General features: G+C 50.0%; 1 protein-coding gene across 1 annotated transcript; it reads right to left on the bottom strand.

Moving 5' to 3' along the window:
• Positions 1-812: 812 nt before the first annotated feature.
• On the bottom strand, positions 813-17,952 carry SLC35B4 (solute carrier family 35 member B4). The gene is made up of 10 exons (XM_030480713.1): positions 17,723-17,952; positions 12,218-12,331; positions 11,107-11,209; positions 9,724-9,773; positions 8,538-8,619; positions 7,155-7,215; positions 6,046-6,155; positions 5,763-5,838; positions 4,774-4,849; positions 813-3,747 (listed from the first exon to the last, which is right to left on the bottom strand). The coding sequence occupies exons 1-10, from the start codon at positions 17,797-17,799 to the stop codon at positions 3,501-3,503; spliced, it is 996 nt and encodes a 331-aa protein (XP_030336573.1). The 5' UTR covers positions 17,800-17,952; the 3' UTR covers positions 813-3,500.
• Between the last annotated feature and the right edge of the window lie 1,345 nt (positions 17,953-19,297).

The following is a 19,297-nucleotide window of genomic DNA, read 5'->3' as shown; positions in this document are numbered from 1 at the left end:
GAACCCCCCCGTGTGCTGGGCTGCACCCCCAGAGCGTGAGCAGCAGGTCAGGGAGGGGATCCTGCCCCTCTGCTGCGCTCTGGGGAGACCCCCCCTGCAGTCCTGATCCAGCTCTGGGGCAACAGCACAAGAGGGACGTGGAGCTGCTGGAGCGAGGCCAGAGGAGGCCACGGAGATGCTGCGAGGGTTTGGTATCACGGAACTTCATCTTTCCCTTTGCTTTGGTCTGGAGGCTTTTATGTACACAACTAAGCACCAGTTGTCTCAGCCTAAGGCTCCAGCAACTTCAGCTGCCTACACTAAGGGCTACATAAGCCAGGCAAAACCAAAGGAATTCAGTTAAAGGAATTCAGCTAACTAAATCCACAACAAAGGAATGGAGGAGATGGATGGTCCCGGCTTGGTGCTGCAGAGAGGGAAAGAAAAAGCCCAGGGAATGAGAAGAAGAAAGAAGAGACTTGGGGAAAGAAGCCTCTCACCTCATGCCAGCATCTAGAAGGTCACATTGAGCTGAAGGACCACAGATGGGTCCACACATTCTAGGTAGGATCACCAAGCGCTGGAGGACACACGTGTGGAGCTACATGGCCAGTGTGATGGGTGAGGACCGGGGGTGCTGGTGCTCAAGGGTGCTCTGGAGGTGTTTCAATGCAGGAGGGATGGGTCTTCTCAAATCCCAGCCAGGCTCAGTTTTTCCTACCTCCTCTCATATAACAGCAGAAGTTGTGTGTTGATTTCGGCGCTCCATGAATTTTCCAGTCACCAGCAGCCGATTCCAGTAGCACAGCACAGAAGGAGAAACAAACCCAACATACTTTGAAGAGGATACAGATTTATTTCATATTTTAAAAACCCAACAAAAACACCACCCTAAACCCAACCAACCAACCCAAAAGCTTGACACTGATCAAAAAGCTTTTTGGCTCAGCCACTTGTCCAGCCTCTGCTAAAAAATCTGTGCTATTATCTCTAGAACATTAAAATCAAGCACATCAATAGCCCCATTTTTTGGGGGGTGAAAGACCTGGATTTAAATACTACTTTTGGCTAATGGGGCCCCTTTTTCATGGACCTTTCTTTGTCTCACAACTGGGCAAGCTCAATGCTCTCCTGCAGCAGGAAGGGAATCGCTGCATCTTCTATGACATTGTAAGAGTTATAAATATACAGAAAGACACAAATCACATAAAAATACCCCTGACAAGAACAAATCTCAACCCATCGTTGACACTTGGTTTGAGAGAAGACCAAGGACAGCACATGGTTAGAAGAAGGGAAACCCAAACAGCCCCAAGCCTACCAGCAGGACAGGAACTGGAAACAAGATGTGATCTTGACAAAGAGTGACCCAGTGAGTGTCTATGTACAGGTTACACTCACTCAGGCACTGCTCAGCTGTTGCTCTGCTAAATCCTCACAAGTTACTCAGTCCCTGATGCTGAATTTGTGGTGCCTTCCCCTCCTCCCTCTTGCAGCTGAAGCTCTGTGTTAACAGCCTTGAGGAGCAAGATCCTCCATCCTGGAGCCTGTGCAAGGAGCTGGAAGGGAGACCTGACCCACAGGAGATGCTGGGAAACAGTGTCCCCATCTACAGAATCCTTGGAAACATCCCGTATCTGACACTCAAGACATAAGAGATTTTCCAGGCTCAGGAAAACTCAATCCAGAAGAGAAAACCCTTCACAGCACCTCAGGAAGGAGCTGTGGGTCCCATCAGCATCATGTCACTGTTGGGATGGAGCTAACCATTTCCATAGTTAGTGGTCCATACACCGCTGGGCTTTGGGTTGGTGGCTAAAACCATCCTGAGAAGACACCAGTGCTTCAGCACTTGCACTGCACCAAGGGTTCCCCTTTTCTCCCAGTGACCCCCACCAATGGTTAGACCATGGTGGGCAAGAAGCTGGGAAGGGGCATGTCCATGAGAGCTGATACAGACAAAAATCAGCAACAAAACCATCAGGGAGGAGGTTTTGGAAAGGTGGCCATTGCTCAGGATGGGCTGGACATAGCTCTAACAGTGGGAGATGGGTTGGAATCACATTGGAAGCTATCGGGATGCTGGGTGGAGGAGTAACAGTCCTTACTTGGCCAAGCTGGATGTGAATCAGGTTGACATTCTGGATGCCTTAACTATCACAGTAGAGCAGGGATAGTACCACGATGATGGCAACAAGGTGCTCCAGGACAACTGAGGCAGCACAAAACAGTGCTCCTCATGGTCCAAAGCTGAGACAACTTGCTCTGCCCAACACTGAGCAGGTCCCAAAAGAGCTGTGGCTGCTGCTCCTCACCTTGCTGGCCACATGTATTGCCTGCACTGATGGGGATACACACCCAAAGCTCTTGGAGACACCAATCCTGTACCAGTTGGATACTGCTATGATGTACAGAAATGCCACAAGCTGATGCCCAAGGGGTGGGAGAAGACAAGTAGAGAACAGGATGAAGGGACAGTAAAACCACCCCCAGCAGCAGAAATAAGCTCAGTTGTACTGGCCCTTAAGTTCCTTGGCATCATTTGAACCCTGAGGTGGGGCTGGATCTGGGGGGGATCAAGGGCACGCTGGGGGCTCAGCACAAGCTGAGTAACAAAACCCACTGCACATGATTGTGATGAGGGGAAAAGTAGGAAGCATCTGGAAAGTGACCTGTACTGAGGACTTAAACCAAGGCAGGAGGAACCCAGCACACCCTCTGGCTGGTGAAGTATCACAGCAACACCTGAGGACCCTGATCTAGTTGAAGATGTCCCTGCTTATTGCAGGGGGGTTGGACTAGATGAGCTTTGAAGGTCCCTTCAACCCAAACCGTTCTATGATTCAGCAAAGCCTCAACAGCACTTCACTATCTCCATGAGAAGGATGAGAAGGTGACACAGTGGCACTTTCTGTCCACTTTGGGTTTCCTCAGGCTCTCAACTACTCCCTGCTGCTAGCGATGGGAGCTCAGTTGCTTGAGAATCAGCCTCCTGAGCCACCTCCCAGTGAAGGACCTACTGGGCAGACTGGAAGGCTCTACAGGAGCAGAGCACAGGGGTAGCAGGATCAGGCAACAAGGACTAAGGTTAACAGCCATGCCTGGAACTTCCAGTGTAACCAACAACCTGCTGCACAAACAGCAGTTCCCCTGGATGTTAAAGGACGGTACCAAAGAGGTTCAGGGTCCAGCTCATCAAAGCTGGAGGAGTGGACAACAGCACCATGACAAGGCTGGGCTCCTAACAGAGAACTGGGTCAGCTTTTCCACTACTTTAAAAGGGTTCCTCAAACGGGAGAACAAAAACAGGGGGAGAAGTTGGAAGCAAAAGGGGTTGCAAAAATAACCGCATTGTCTCTCCATGATCCATTTCAGTAGGTTCCCAGTGGAGGCTCCATGTTTCCCAGGAGCTTGGCACAGCCAACACCTCCCCTGTGTTATAAAACAACCCCTTTTGGGGCATTCCGTGCTGCTCCACTCTATAAAACAATAAAAAGGTCCCTGCAGAGAGGTCCAGGCTGTTAATCCTCCTTTGGCCTCTTCCTCCAGCGAGCCAGGAAGGGCCCGAGGCTGTTCCACACCTCGGTGTACATGAGAGTCCCCACGAAGACAAAGGCAGTGCCCAGCCAGTGCCAGGCTGTGAAGGGGTTGTGGAAGTAGAGGATGGAGAAGATGAGGCTGACGAACTTGCGGAGGGTCACCACCAGTGTGACCGTGAGGGATGTGCACTCCGTGGTGAGGATGAACACGCCGCGGATGCAGACGTATCTGGATAGGTGAGGTAAGGAGACGTCAGGGATGAAGAGGGAGGACACCTTGGAAGGCCTTTGGGAATGAGGACTGGGCAATGGACAGCCCCAGTCAGGTGATAGAGGGAATAAAATACCCTTCTCCTCACATCACTGCTTCTACAGCTGTGAACAGCTACAATGCAAACCCCAAAGACAGCCCAAATCCCCCCTCAACCCTGCTCTGGGGCAGCAAAACTACCCCGCCAGAGCAGCTGGGGCTGTCTGTTGGTGAAAGGTTGATGGCACACAGGGTTTACAGCCCCTACCATAGAGTCCAGGGAAGCTAAATCCAGTCTTCATGGAATGGTTTGTGTTGGAAGGGACCTTAAAGCTCATCCAGTTCCAACCACTGCCACGGGCAGGGACACCTTCCACTAGAGCAGGTTGCTCCAAGCCCCTGTGTCCAACCTGGCCTTCAACACTGCCAGGGATGGGGCAGCCACAGCTTCTCTGGGCACCCTGTGCCAGCGCCTCAGCACCCTCACAGGGAAGAATATCTGCCTTATATCCCATCTAAATCCACCAGCAGAAGCCCTCTTTCCCCTTGAGGGGGCATGGGGAAAGCAGATTAAACAAGGGGGTTTCATGGAGGAGTGTAAGCAGCAACTCACGCTTTCTGAACAATGAGAAGAAAATGGTAAGAGAGCCTCAGATTGAAGGGTCTTGAAGGCATCTCAGCTTCATCAGGCTTGCAGACCTCTCCTCTCTGCCTGGAAGACTCTACACTGATATATTACAGATAGCTCCTGATCTGTCCCTTCTGCCTAGAGCTGGCTGGCAAAACTGCCATAAGATTATCCCCATCAGCCTGTCCCTGGGGAGCTGGTGGCAGATTTCAGCTACCCTGGAAAAAACCATAAGCCCCAGGTTAAATTCCACTCTCTATTATCCAAGTTACACAAAGATCAGCTCCCAAATCCAGGGAAGACTTCAAGGACTTGGCACCCCCACCCCACTCCTCCTCTCCCAACCCTCCATCTCAAGCTGAGCTTTCAAAGGATACTGAGTGATGATGTTCATGAGGAGGTAGAACCACATGATTGGCAGGGTCAGCCCGATCACTGGGACCTCGAATAGCTCTGCAGGGAGAAAGGATGGAGCAAGGTCACTTGATGCACAGAGAGGTGTCTCCTGTCCAGGACTGACCATGATATAGATACAGTGCAGCTTCAGGAGTATGTTAATGCATTAGGCAGGATGAGGTATGGGCACCAGTTTGATTTTGGAGAGTTATCTTCTTCCTACTTTGGTATATGATAAATACAAGAGTTCGCAGATAAGCTTTGTCTTGCTTTCTTCAGGGCTGTCCTACTGTTAAAACTGGATGCATCAACTGTGTGGCTCTGACAGTGCTAACACAGCAAAGCCAGTGCAGCACCAGCAAAAGAGCCAATGGGTCTTTCTTTACACGTGGGTCCTGCTATTCCCATTTCTGAACCCCCTCACAGGGAAGAGCTTCTGCCTCAGAGCTCATCTCAATCTCCCCTCTGGCAGGTTAAAGCCATTCCCCTTGGCCTGTCCCTACAGGCCCTTGTCCAAAGCCCCTCTCCAGGTTTCCTGGAGCCCCTTTAGGCACTGGAGCTGCTCTAAGGTCTCCCCTTCAGGAGCCTTCTCTTCTCCAGGCTGCCCCAGCCCAGCTCTCTCAGCCTGGCTCCAGAGCAGAGCTGCTCCAGCCCTCGCAGCAGCTCCGGGGCCTCCTCTGGCCTCGCTCCAACAGCTCCATGTTCCCCTTGTGCTGTTGCCCCAGAGCTGGATCAGGACTGCAAGGGGGGTCTCCCCAGAGCACAGCAGAGGGGAAGAATCCCCTCCCTCAAACTAATGACAGGGTTGAGGGATACAGAAGCTTTCTGGTGCTGCAAAGCCTGTTGAATTTCACTTGAACAGCCCAAGACAACAGTCTGACATGCACAACTGCTGGACTGAAAGCTTCCTATGGCATTTTCCAGAGGACAGAAAGGTGTGAGAGCAAGGATCCATTTGTGCAGCACTTACCGGACTGGCTGAAGAGGACTGCATGGTGGTAGATGTTGGGGGCAAGGAGCAGAAAGCCTGGGAGTGGTAACGCATGCTGGAGAGAAAAGACATGATGTTAGCAGGTTATGTGAGCCCATCCCACTTCTCATCCTGGGAAAACAGCCTCACACATCTGGATGAGAGTACACACTTCCCTGCTCCAGCTTTGCAGTGTGTCATCCTTTGGATTTGTGCTGCGTCTGGGATGGGAAGGAACTCTCTCAGCAGTTCTATCTGCAACAGGAAGGATGTGGTGACTCACATTGTAAAAAAGGGCCTCTTTGGAGTGCTTCCCAAACTGCTTGTACAGGGTCTCCTGGAAAATCCCCATCCTGGCAGACATGAGGAGGGCGAAGGTGAGAGCAGCAATACCTGGAAGAGAAGCACAGCCTTGCAACGCTGCTCTAGCATGGCATAGCTCAGGTCAACCTGCCTGAAGACTCCCACAAGTTGGCTTTCAGTCAGTCCAGACTTGATCAGAAGACCGATAATGGCCTTGAGGACACAGGTGTCCAGCGCCTCACCATCCTCACTGTAAAGAACTTCTTCCTTGTATCTAACCTGAACTTACCCTGTTTCAGTTTGAACCCATCACCCCTTGTCCTATCACTCCAGTCCCTATGAAGGTCCCTCTCCAGCATCCTTGTAGCCCCCTTCAGACACTGGAAGCTGCTCTGAGGTCTCCACGCAGCTTCTCTTCTCCAGGCTCAACAGCCCCAATGTTCTCAGCCTGTCTCCATACACGAGGTGCTCCAGCCCCTGATCATTCTTGTGGCCTCCTCTGGACTTGCTCCAACAGCTCCATGTCCTTCTTATGTTGAGGACACCAGAACTGCACACAGTGCTGCAAGTGGGGTCTCATGAGAGCAGAGCAGAAGGGCAGGATCACCTCCTTGAACACTGTGCTGAGCTAACACTTGAAACAGCCACAGCCCCTCTTCCTCTCTGCAGTGTATCTCATAGCATCAGATCTGTCAGATAGGGCTGCTTTGTAAAGAGAATGTTGGTTTTCCTGAAACCACGACAAGAAGTCAAGAAGGTATCTGCAAACATGCATGACTGCAGCCTCATTCTGTCACTAAGTCATTAGCTGGCAGAAATCCCTTAGATGCCACATTTACCTCATTGGCCAAATTAAGAGTATCTCCTTGCACAAAGCTTCTAATGGGTGCCACAAAACCTATTTCTTTGCAAACCAACCTCCACCAGATGCTCAGTACAACTTAAACCCAGCATAGGGACTCCCACCACCATCTGCTTCACACAACCCACATATAGAATCATAGAATCAACTAGGCTGGAAAAGACCTTTAAGGACATCAGAGAGCTGAGTTTTGACCCAGCAAGGTCAGCTGGAGATGTGACGCTCACCTAGCAGCCACCACAAGAACACCTGGAGTCCATCCTCTTCATTTAAGCTGGAGTCAGATGCCTGGTGGAGGGAGACACAACATAGTCACCAGGAGCTACCATGTCCCTGCAGCTCATTCAAACCTGCCTGTACCTCATTCTTGGTTTGTGTGTTGTGTTCCAAGCAAACCCAAGCTCTCACATTCTCTGAACAGAGGTGGTAGCAACTACAGCACGCTCTGCTTTCCATTCTGCTCAGGGAATGCACCAGATTCCAGCAAAAAACTTGAAATGTCTGACCAAGAAAGTAGCTTTTCTGAAGTGAATGCCCTGGCTTGGCAAAAGACTGAACTCTTCAAGCACAAAACTGATCAATGCCACTTAGAAAGCTCTTAGACAGCCTATCAGCTCCTCTACCCCCACCTCAGAGATGAGTGTGCAGGAAAGAACAAGGGCTTTGGCCAAGCCCCAGTCAGGTATTAAACCAGAGCTCTGGCTTGCAGTGCAGACACTGAGGAAACCAGGCCTGTAGATGCTGGTAGCTGAGGGTAAAACTCCACGTAGCATGACTTGGCTCAACTCCTTTTCACTGTAGTTTAGGGCAAATTAGATTAACTCACCTTTGCTACAACTGTCTGTACTATACCACAACTCCATGACTGCATATGGATTAATAGAGAGCAAAGCTGCACAGCACAGACCTTCCTCAGACACTCTGAGGATATAAAAAGCTATTCAGTGATGGGGAACTGGAAGCTTCGACAGCCCTGGTTCATTTCCAGTCGCTCAGAGCTGGATAAAATGCAACCAATTTTCATTTGACCAGCACTTTATGCCATTTTCCTATCTTCAGTTGACAAGATCAGGCTGTAGGTGCTGACCCAGGAACAGCCCAAAGTGGTGTTACACAGGGATTTTCTTCGTTCCCTCCTGTTCTCCAAATGCATGCACTTTATTTCAAGGGTCACAGGAAGTCACATTGGATGAGAACAGGTCTGGAATAATCTAGCCTGAAAGCTGACAGTCTCTTCTGGGATAAAAAGAGCAAAGGCTTAAGATGGATGAGTTTTGTTTAAGATTCACTGCTCCTACTGCAACACATCACAGTAAAACAGCTTCTAAGTGTTATAAATAATGGTTTAATGTCAGCAAAAAGCAACCTAAACAGGTTAAAAGGCATCTGTAATTAAGCTAAACCACACACATGTGTGTGCATCCCTTCTCTCCAATCACATGAAAATGAAACCAGGAACAAGAGCCTTTTGGAAGCACATTTAGAGCCAGGACACATTTTATCTCTCCATTAATAGTCAAGCAAAGGGAATTACTGATGAAGGTGCTGACAGCAACTCCTCCTGTCAATAAAGTTCACAGCTCTGCCCTCAGGCCCTTTCCAATCCTTACCACTTGCTTTGCAGACATGAAAGTGCAGGTGAAGATCCCCACTGACACCAGGGCTATGGATGTGTATTTAGATACGCTGTATCTGCACAGGGGGAGAAGAGAGATGTCAGGGACCCAGCCCAGCCTCACGTTGTTCATCTACTGCTCCCTTGCATTGCTTTTAGCTCCATACTGGTGTGAACATGGAGTAATGGGCACATACCCATTACCTAACACTGGAGGGAAAAGGGAAGGTCAACTCACTCCAACTGCAACAAAAAAGGAGCACTTGGACCAAGATGTCCTTGCCTGTGGCAAAAGATCCCTCTTGGATCTCTGCATAGTGATGGAGTGGCAGGGGATGTGTTCATACTGGTCCAGAGCCAGACCCTAAACCACTGGGAGGACCCTGACATCTTTGCCCACTGCAGTGGGTTGACCCCAACAGCAGCCAAGCACCTACACAGCACTTATTCATTCCCCCAACTCGTGGCTTGAGCTAAAGTGTTTAATAGGTGAGGGAGGAAAATAAAGCCCCCAAAACATGCAAAATCACTCACCACCTCCCATAAGCATGGCCATCTTGAAGCCAATTTCCCCCGACCCTTTTCTTCCCCTACCCTGGTTTCTATTGCAGCACACATTAAGTGGCACAGAATACCCCTTTGGCCATGTTGGGTCAGTTGTCCCAGCTGTGTCCCCTCTCAACTTCTTGTCCACCCCCAGCCTATTTGCTAGGGATGCAGAGTGGGAAAAACAGAGCCTTGACACTGTGTAAGCACTGTTCAGCAACAGCCCAAACATCAGTGTGCTATCAACACTGTTTCAGCCACAAATCCCAAAGACAACACCATATGGGCTGCTATGAAGAAAGTTAACTCCATCCCAGTCAGGCCAGTAGATCCATCCATCAGGAGCAGTACTGGCCTCACAGAAGCAAGAGGAAAGAAAGAGGCTAACACAGAAGGCTGCAGTGATGTGTTAAATCTCTCTTTTCAGTCCATGCTTGCCTTAAATGAAGGAGTGAGGGGTGGTGGGAATGCAAGAGGGAACTATTCCAGCCTCTAGTCCAGGCATATCTTTATGTCCCAGTTTCCCCACCAGTAAAACAATATTTAACAGGAAAGGGGAAGGCACTAAACAGCACTCAGGATTAAGTCAATGGCAGAGCATTCCCTGGTGATGTAAGAAAGAGGCTCTGACTTACCTTTTCTTCAAAATGATGATACCTAGAGCCATGCTTGCTATGAGAGAACCCTGGGGAGGAAGAGAGAGAGGAGAAAAACAAAACAGAAGGTCAGCACGACAAAATTCCTTGGACTGGGATGCAGAGAGACACTGCGAACTCAATACAACTAATGCCAAAATACCAACAGACATGCCAGAACAGGATCAGGGAGACTGGCAGGGTGGGGACAAGAGGAGACAACTCCAAGTTGTGCCAGGGGAGGTTTAGGTTGAAGATTAGGAAAGATTTCTTCACCAAAAGGATTGTTAAGCACTGGAACAGGCTGCCCAGGGCAGTGATGGAATCACCATCCTTGGAGGGACTTAAAAGACATGTAGATATGGTGCTTAGTGATATGGGTTAGTGGTGGACTTGGCACTGCTGGGTTAACAGTTGGACTCGATGATCCTAGAGGTCTTTTCTAACCTAAATGATTCTATGAGTCCCGCTTCAGCTAGGAGGAGGGGAAAAGTTGAGCTGAATGGCTTGGGAACAAGGATGCTGGGGCAAACAGGCTACTAGGATCTTCTGGCCAGTGGGCCTCCCCCTTTTTTTGCCTCCCTCATGACACTCAGTGTGTGCTACAGACAGAACGTGGCCAAATCACTGTGGTTTTAATGGGGAACAGGAGTACAGCTCCACAGACTGACTGCAGGGCTGCAATACAAGAACCATCCCTCATGGTTAATGCAGGACAGGTCTCTAAATGTTGCCTGGTTTTCTTCTTTTTAACCTCTCCTGACTTCGGGTATCTCAACTCCACAGTGTGTTGTGGGAGAACAGATCTGCCCAGCAGATTGTGTTATTCCCAATAGCTGGACTTCTTTGGTTTTAACAGATACTGTAGCCTGGTGCTCATCTACACTTCAGTAAAGAAGCATTTTAATAGCATTTTCCAAAGCAAAGACTTTTGCAGTAACACTGCAGGTCAAATCCATGCTCTCTGACCTTGGATGTTTAACCAAGACACCTACACTAGGACATGGAGCATGGTGTAGCTGTATGGTGGAAGGGAAAGCTGGATCCCTTTGGCCAGCAGTTCAGTTCATCCAGACCCAGAGTCTGGGCTTGGTTTTGTCACTTACTTCCCCATCACTTTTGGAAATATACAGCCTGGATGAGCCTGTTTCCTTGTATATCCATTAGGTTGAAATACAGTGATCAACACTGTGAAAGTAAGAACTGGAACAGAGCCTTCAGAGCATAGTCGCTCTCCCCACAAGTTACCTGGAGTTTACTATTTGCACAGGGGGGTTGGTGCCCCCAGAGAAAGAGAGGGTGGCAGAACACATGCAGGGACAGTGCTTGCAAAGCTAACAGGAAGAGATGTCACATGAGGAGGAAAAGGATGACAGTACTCACCGATCTGAAGATCATGTGCAGCGGCATGGCGATATTTAAGTTCAGGGCATAGTTATTCACCACACTGACAGTGAAGAACATGGCTACCATGGTGAAATAGTACCTGAAACACAGGAACAACAGAAACCAGCTGATAGCTGTGCATGTACCTCCCTGGGATGCTGGGAGACACCTTGGGAACAGATGATGGATTGCAAGGAAAGGTCTGGAGCTGAGCAGGAGCCCATCCCTAGCTCTTGGCGCTGTGACAAGGAGATCAGTCCCCTTTGGATGTAGCAGGGAAGTCCTTAGGACAGGAAGAAACCTGACCTGCACTGACTCAACCTCAACTCCAGAAGCAAAGGGGAACTGAGGATACTTCAGATGAGACCTTTTAGCATGGACTTCCTCCAGACCCCTCTTTTCTAAGACAGTGGCATAAGACAAAGACTTGATTTGAGGGGATTCAATGTCTGCCAGCAGGCATTGCTACCCTGAAGGAGAACCATTCAAATCCAGTCTGAACACCACCTCCATAGTTCTACATCTCCATAGACTGAAGTTCTTCGCTGTGACACAGCCATGAATGGCACTAAACTTGCCCTCAGCTTCCTGTCATGAGGATGTGTGTCCCAAGCACTCAGCTGAGTGCTCTGTTTTGCCATAGGCAGTCTGCTAAGGAACCCCACTAAACCTCCTCACTTCACTTCAGCCACTGAGTGCCACGGAGGAGAGCAGGAACATGCCAGGCCATTGCCAGGACAAGATCAGCCCTGATGGAGAAATGCAGAAGTGAGTTTGTGTTTCCAGTAAACCTCTCCCTCCCACACCCATCGCATCAAGCCCCAGAGACACAGCAAAGCTCTTCAAACACAGCCAACTCTTCACTGTGCAAAGCACTGCCCTGTTGTTTGGACAGGAAAGTATCTGATGGCAATTTCCTATTGAGAATTCATAAAAAGAGGAGTTCATCTTTTAGCTGCATGACAGGTTCTCAATGCGGCTTCACAAATGCTGCAGAATGGATGGGATTTAGACAGGATAAATTGATAAGCCATTTTATTAAACACTTCTGGAGATAACAGATACACAGTCAATTTGTGCCTAGCAAAAGTGTTCAGATCAACTGTACCTTATTGGTATGGCTGGCTTCTTCCTCCCAAAGTTGGTTTCGAAGATAAAACCTTCCACTGCAATAAATAGGAACTGGGAGAATGTCACTATGTTCCCACATCCTGGAAACTGCCTGCAGAAAAGGGAAGTAAGACAAGCATCAGAGTATGCCATGGAGAACAAACACTGCATTGGGTTCTGATAAAAAGAGGCTCACAGCTCATATTCCCAGGGTGAGCATCAACCTCGAGGAGCTTTGCTGCTTTATCTGTCCAGGTTCTCACGTTGCCTTTGTTTAACACCTCCCTGCAGGTATTCACTCACCTGTGCTTGTAGATACATGTGCAGCAATCCCTTCCTCAAACACTTCCAAAGAGGAAATAAGCAGCCACCCCCACTGCTGAGGCTGCACCTCGAACCCTGTGTTCAGTTCTGGGCCCCTCACTACAAGAGAGACATTGAGGTGCTGGAGCGGGGCCAGAGAAGGGCACCGGAGCTGGTGCAGGGCCTGGAGCACAAGTGTGATGAGGAACGGTTGAGGGACCTGGGGGGGTTTAGTCTGGAGAAGAGAAGGCTCAGGGGGGACCTTCTCGCTCTCTGCAACTGCCTGACAGGAGGATGGAGCCAGGAGGGGGCTGGTCTCTGCTCCCAAGGAACAAGGGATGGGACAAGAGGAAACGGCCTCAAGCTGCACCAGGGCAGGTTTAGATGGAGCCGAGGAACAATTCCTTCCCCAGAGGGTGCTCAGGCATTGGAACAGGCTGCCCAGGGCAGTGCTGGAGTCACCGTCCCTGCAAGTGTTCACACCCCGTGTAGCCGAGGCCTCAGTGCCGTGGGTTAGTGGTGGCCTTGGCAGTGCTGGGCAATGGTTTGACTTGATGAGCTTAAAGGTCTTTTCCAACCCAATTGATTCTGTGATTCTATGATCATGGGGCAAGTGCTGAATTGGGTCTGGAAGTAAAAGAGGAAATTAGTTGCATCTCAGAGCTCTGTATAACACCCTGCAGGGTGTAGGGTCTGAATGAGCAACATCACACACCGACATAACCATGCTTATGGATCTTCCTCTTTCTCATAGGGAAGTGGCTTTGATAGGGCGCTCTCTCTACATACAAGCTGCTGTATTTGTTAGAGTTCAGGTGAAATGATGAATCCACCCAGGAGGAAGGCAGCAGGATTTCCAATAGCCCTTATTTCCACTGCATGAGGGAAGTGCCAAGCTCAGGTCCATGCCTGCAGAGCAAGGCGTAGTGTCCATGGTTCTGCTTGTATCATAAGCCACAAAGCAGTATCTGACCTTGAAAGAGACCTTCTTAGCTGAGCATCTTTGTTCTCCCAGAGACCCAGGCACTGCAGCCATCACTGCCTTTGTAGTGGAAATGACACCACCTTTGAGCAAATCGATCTTGTGTGTTTATTCTGAGGGAACAATCACAGAGTGGTTTGGGTTGGAAGGGACCTTAAAGCTCCTCCAGTTCCAACCCCCTGCCACGGGCAGGGACACCTTCCACTAGAGCAGGTTGCTCCAAGCCCCTGTGTCCAACCTGGCCTTGAACACTGCCAGGGATGGGGCAGCCACAGCTTCTCTGGGCACCCTGTGCCAGCACCTCAGCACCCTCACAGGGAACAACTGCCTTAGATCTAACCTGAACTTCCCCTGCTTCAGTTTGAGCCAATTCCCCTTTGCCCTATCACTACTATCCCTGATGAAGAGGAACTACACACAAGCCATTAAAAGCCTGACAATACACATTCCCTGCATGGTGATCCTACAAACAGGCCTGCTGCAGAGCCTGCCTCGTTCCTAAGAAGCTTACAGGCAGCAGGAGAGGATTTCCTGGAGGCACACAGTCAGCTGCAGGCTCAGAGGAGGCCGTGACATGTCACATAATCAGAAAGCTCCCTGTTATTTGCAGCAGGAGATGGGAATTTGAGCAAGTGCTTCCCCTGTCTCTGCTGCAAGAGAGAAACTGAGGCCAAGGACTTAATGGAGAAGCTGCACACCACTGAGTCCCAATCTCCTCCCTGCTGCGCAGCTGTGCAGCTTGCTCACACAGCAGCCCATCACAAGTAGTTAGAGGCTGGGTCTAGACACAGTTTTGTAGAATCATAGCATCATAGAATGGTTTGGGTTGGAAAGGACCTTAAGATCATCCAGTTCCAATCCTCTGCCATGGGCAGGGACACTTCACACTAGACCATGTCACCCAAGGCTCTGTCCAACCTGGCCTTGAACACTGCCAGGGATGGGGCATTTACCTCTTCTTTGGGCAACCTGTGGAGCACCTCGCCACCCTCACATTAAAGGACCTCTTCCTTATATCTAGAATATAGAATGCAAGCTGATAGATGCATGGGAGAACAGGAATAACCAAGCTGTCCCCTGCATGGCAGAGCCAAAGGCCTGGTCTCCTCCAAAATCTCCTCTGCCACCCCCCAGACTTCTCAGAAGCAGCAGCTCTGGATAACGCAGAGCTGGCAAGTGGTTGCCACCAAAGAGCACTTGGAAAGGCCACCTTCTCCCTGCATTTTCCATGGGGTAGGTACTAGCCTGAGCACCTCCTCTCTACCCACCTGCCAGTATTCACATTTTTCAGAGCTTCATCACCTATAAGCCCTCAATTCCTGCTGTGCAATGAGGTTAACAGGTTCAAAAGTCACCTGGGTGAAGAGGTATTGAACAGCAGACAGCAGCCAGGCTGCAGGATTGTAAACCTTATCTCTACTGGGGAATACAAAGCACGTGTAAACTTGGAACAAACCCAGATTATTCCCATGCACTAGACTTTGTTTCCTCCCCGTTTACAGATCCTTGCTGTACATATACCTCACATTATCAGTGAAGTGTTGATCCAGGGTTATATGTTGACTGATATAGTAAAAAGACAAATAAAGAAACCTCCAGGCTATATCTGTATCTTTGATTCACAATCCTAACACACTGATAGACCTAACAGGAGAGACAAGAAGTGTGGATATATCAACTACAAAGATCTACTTTAGCTGTAGCCAACTGGTAACAAGTCCTTCAGGAGCAATGTAGAAACACTATATGTTTCTGATGCAATTCTGATGCAATTGTCACCCTGCCTCCTAGGATGGGATTGCCTGGGCTGTCTGACAGCCCCAGCAGATGGTGGCATGAAAGATGGTGCAGAAGATTCCACATTCTGCAGGGAATTCCTTCAACAGCCCCTGCAAAAGAGCAACCTTCCCATTTGCACTATACGGGGAAGAAACTCCCATATATATATCCATTATATAGAGTCTCAACTGTTTTTACAGAGAAAGCACCTCACAAAGACACAGCTTCAGAAGGTGAAGAGCAGATCACAGATCATGGGATGAACTGGATGATGTTTCTTGCCCTGTCCGGGACTCCATCTGTTATTCAGACAGGGACTTAAGTTTAACTTGCTCTTTATAACCTCCAACAAGGAGTTTTCCTGCTTTCTCTCATAAAGCCACTTCACTACGTTGAGAGGGAGCAAACCTGGGTTTTGGCCTCCTTTAAATCCCCTTCATAGCAATTTAAGCCCCTTATTTCTTGTTCTGACTCCAGAGCCCAGCAGAAAAATTTCTCTCCTGTTCTCTGCAGCCATTCTCCACACATCTGAAGTCTTTGGTCTGTCCTCAGGCATCTCTAGACTAAACAGTTCCCATTCCTCTGCTATATCCTCATAAATCCTTAACAAATTTCTTCCAATCCCCTTCACTAGACTGTTAGGCTGGTCACTGCCTTTTCCTGTGATCCTCTTCCAGGACTTGGCTTGTTAGGAGAAGATTTATTTTCAAGAGAGACTTCTCCCTCCAGGTAACCCCAAGACCCAAAGAAATAATCACTGCAACCCCAATTTAGGGACCAAAGGTGAACAGCACAAGTGAGGGGTACAGGAATTGAGCTGTTAGGAACAGGGGAATTGCCAAAGTGGATGAGAGGCAATGCTTAAGAGAAACTTGTCTGTGAAAAACAGCTTTTCCTTGATGTCTGCACTTGGACTTCTGGAACTTGGTGCTCGAAATCCCTTCTGGGGTTCAGACACCTAATTCAGTCTCTGAACAGGGGCAAATGGCTCGCTTTCGTTTTAAACTCTGGCTGCAGGAGACACAAAACTAAGTGGCAAGCAAATGGAAGAAGCCAGATCCAAAGCTCTCTTCACATCAGATGGGCCCATTCCTCCTCCCTCACTGATGCTGCAGCACAAGCCAGGCAGGAAATGCAGAGGTTAGAGCAATCCCTGAGAGGAAAGAGAAGTCACCACACAAGGTCTGTTCCTCCAGGAACTGCTTCTTGATTTATACAGGGATTGCTGAGTGATTGTGCAACCTTGTGTTAAGGTACCTGCATCCCAGCCTCCTACTTAGCTTCAAATATCCCCTTTGCTGGCTTACAGAGTCAGGCTCTCTTCTGCGCTCCCTTTTTCTCTGAACAAGCTGGGATGATGATGGGTGGGAGGAAGTAAGGGCAGGTTTTAACTATGAGTGATTGCCCAGACAAGCTGTGGCTGCCCCATCCCTGGCAGTGTTCAAGGCCAGGTTGGACACAGGGGCTTGGAGCAACCTGCTCTAGTGGAAGGTGTCCCTGCCCGTGGCCGGGGGTTGGAACTGGATGAGCTTTAAAGTCCCTTCCACCCAAACTATGATTCTATGATTACATGACCATAGTACTGAGTGGTCAGGGGATGCAGCTCCACACTGACTTACTATGATTGTAGACACAGAACCAGTTTAATCATTACTTTCTCCCAGTCAGGACAAGCACTTTTGCCTTCACAGCTTGCTGACTGACCGTGGAAATAAACCCAACAGACCATCACCTTTTTTCCAAGCCATGCCAGCCTTCCTCCATAAGGGCAAGGAAGGCTTGGATGTACCCTAAAGACACAGCACTTGGATGTACCCTAAACATCAGCCCTCCTTCTTGTCCTCTCCACCTTGGCTTTGCAGCTGCATGATGCTACCAAAGATCACATTTCCAGATGGACAATGTTCCCTCGGCCCTGCCTGCTGTCCCCAGGGATCCCCAGCCAGCTCCTGCACGTCTTCTCCTTGGGATTTCGGCTGTTACTTGGGATCAGAGAGTGGTGGGGATGTTTTAGGGCCGGAATGATGCATGTGGTGGTCCCTGTGTCAGCAGAGACATGAGATCCCCGATGCTGAGACCATACAGGACAAGACTGAGCCCAAGTTGAGGGGGACAGCACCCCAAAACCCCACCAGACAGTGACACAACACGGCCAGGGCCTGGTAATCCACAGCCGGGCTCCTTTTGGCACCTTCATGAGGAACCCTGGCGTTCCTAAGCCATGGAGGGGATCGGCGACCCCAAAGGGACCACAGAACCCATCACCACAGCCCCCACCATCACCCCAAATCCTCTCCATCTCCTGGAGACCCCCAGGGCACCGCCGCCGCTTCCTCCCCTCACAAACCCTGAAGCCGGTAGGGGACACGGTGCCCCGGGGACCCTCCTCCGACCCCCCGATCCCATCCCTACCCCCGAAGCCTCTCCCCGTCCCCGCACCTGGCCAGCAGCTCCAGGAACACCACGTTGCTGCAGCAGCCGCCGAACACCAGCCCCACCGCCACGGCCGGGTGCATGGTGTCGCCTCAAGCAGCGAGGCAGCGTCCCGGGCCGCCACCGCATCCCGCTCCCGGGCCGCGGCCCCGCTCCCGAGCCCGGCCCCGCTTCCTCCCGGCCGCCGGTAGTTCGGTCCCCGCCCGGCGCTCGTTCACCGACACCGCCGCGGCTGCACGGTCTGGACTACAACTCCCAGCATCCCTCGCGGTGCACGCCGCATCCCCCAGCCTGTGGCACTGCGCCGCGGGGCATGATGGGAGTTGTAGTTCGGATGTGGCGGCGTGCGGTAATGGCGGCGCAGGGCTCCGCGCTGAGGTGGCTGGAGGAGAAGGAAGGGGGGCAGCTCAAACGCTGCTTCCCTGCTGAGAAACAGCCGCTAATTGCCGGTTTGGGTTTAGATCATTAAATTATCGCTTTGATGTGAAATCGAGCTTGTCTGAGGCCGCTGTTGGAGCCCCCAGCGAGGTCCTCCCACAGGCAAGCGCCGTATGAATGGCATCATGGCGGAGTCAGAAACACGGGACACTGAGGCAGCAAAACTGGGTTTGAAAAGCAGTTTTGTGCTCGGAAGGAGCTGAGGGCGACAAGGAGGGTGTGGGAGGGGGAGAAGGGAGGAAAAGAGGCACAAATGGTCGTGTTGGGGTGGTTTGGGGATGATGTGAGTCCAGCAGTACCAGAAGCAGCCCACAGCTTCACATGGGGAGATGGAGGAAAACACAACCCGTTCAGAGCAATGGGTGAGGTGTTTCTGCACACATCAAGTGAAAGAGAAGGGCACTGAGATGCTGGAGATGGAGGGTTTGGGTGAGAGGGTTATTGGTGTGGGGACAGACTGCACCCAGAGGCACCAGGACCATCTGCAATTATGTGTACATTATTTCCTTTCATGATAGGGTGCTTCAGCTTCTCTTGTCAGGATGAAGACAATATCCTGTCCATCGTGGTAAAGACATGAATTAGAGCAGCACAACCACTCCAAGGATCCAGCCCCAACATGTGGACTTTCTAGTCTGGCATAGACTTTCCATAGGGCTTAATACAGTGTCTATTGCACCTTCAGTTTTACTTTGTCCCTATTAGAATGTGTTGTTGCCCTGTTAATTCCTTATCTCTGTGCCCTACAGAGTGGTTTTGCATGAAGTTGGAGCAACTCATGTTTTTTGCTGTTAATGTAGTTACATATCAGTCAGGGGTGAACTGTCTTCTAAAGTTGTATGGAGAGACCCAGTAAGCATCTGCCAAAGCCTTCTGTGATCAGAAGAAGCCAGATTGATCAAAAAGTGGGATTTTCATGCTGTAGATACTTCTTTCTGTTCTAAATAAAATTTTGATCTGAATCAGACCCAAATCTTTCCCATTTTTTCTTCAAATACAAGTGTGAAATCCCATGAACACACTGCAAACAACTATGGTCAGTCCAAAAATGAAGCACTTCCTTTCATGATTTCCAGCTCTTCAGGGAATGACAGCCTTGGCAGCTTCTCTGGTGCTAAAAGCAGCTAATGACAGGGGCAGAAC

The sequence above is a fragment of the Strigops habroptila genome, chromosome 3 (genome assembly GCF_004027225.2).
Source record: "Strigops habroptila isolate Jane chromosome 3, bStrHab1.2.pri, whole genome shotgun sequence".
NCBI classification, from domain to species: Eukaryota; Metazoa; Chordata; class Aves; order Psittaciformes; family Psittacidae; genus Strigops; species Strigops habroptila.
The sequence above is the reverse complement of the archived record's forward strand: the minus strand, read 5'-3'. Positions and strand labels throughout refer to the sequence as shown.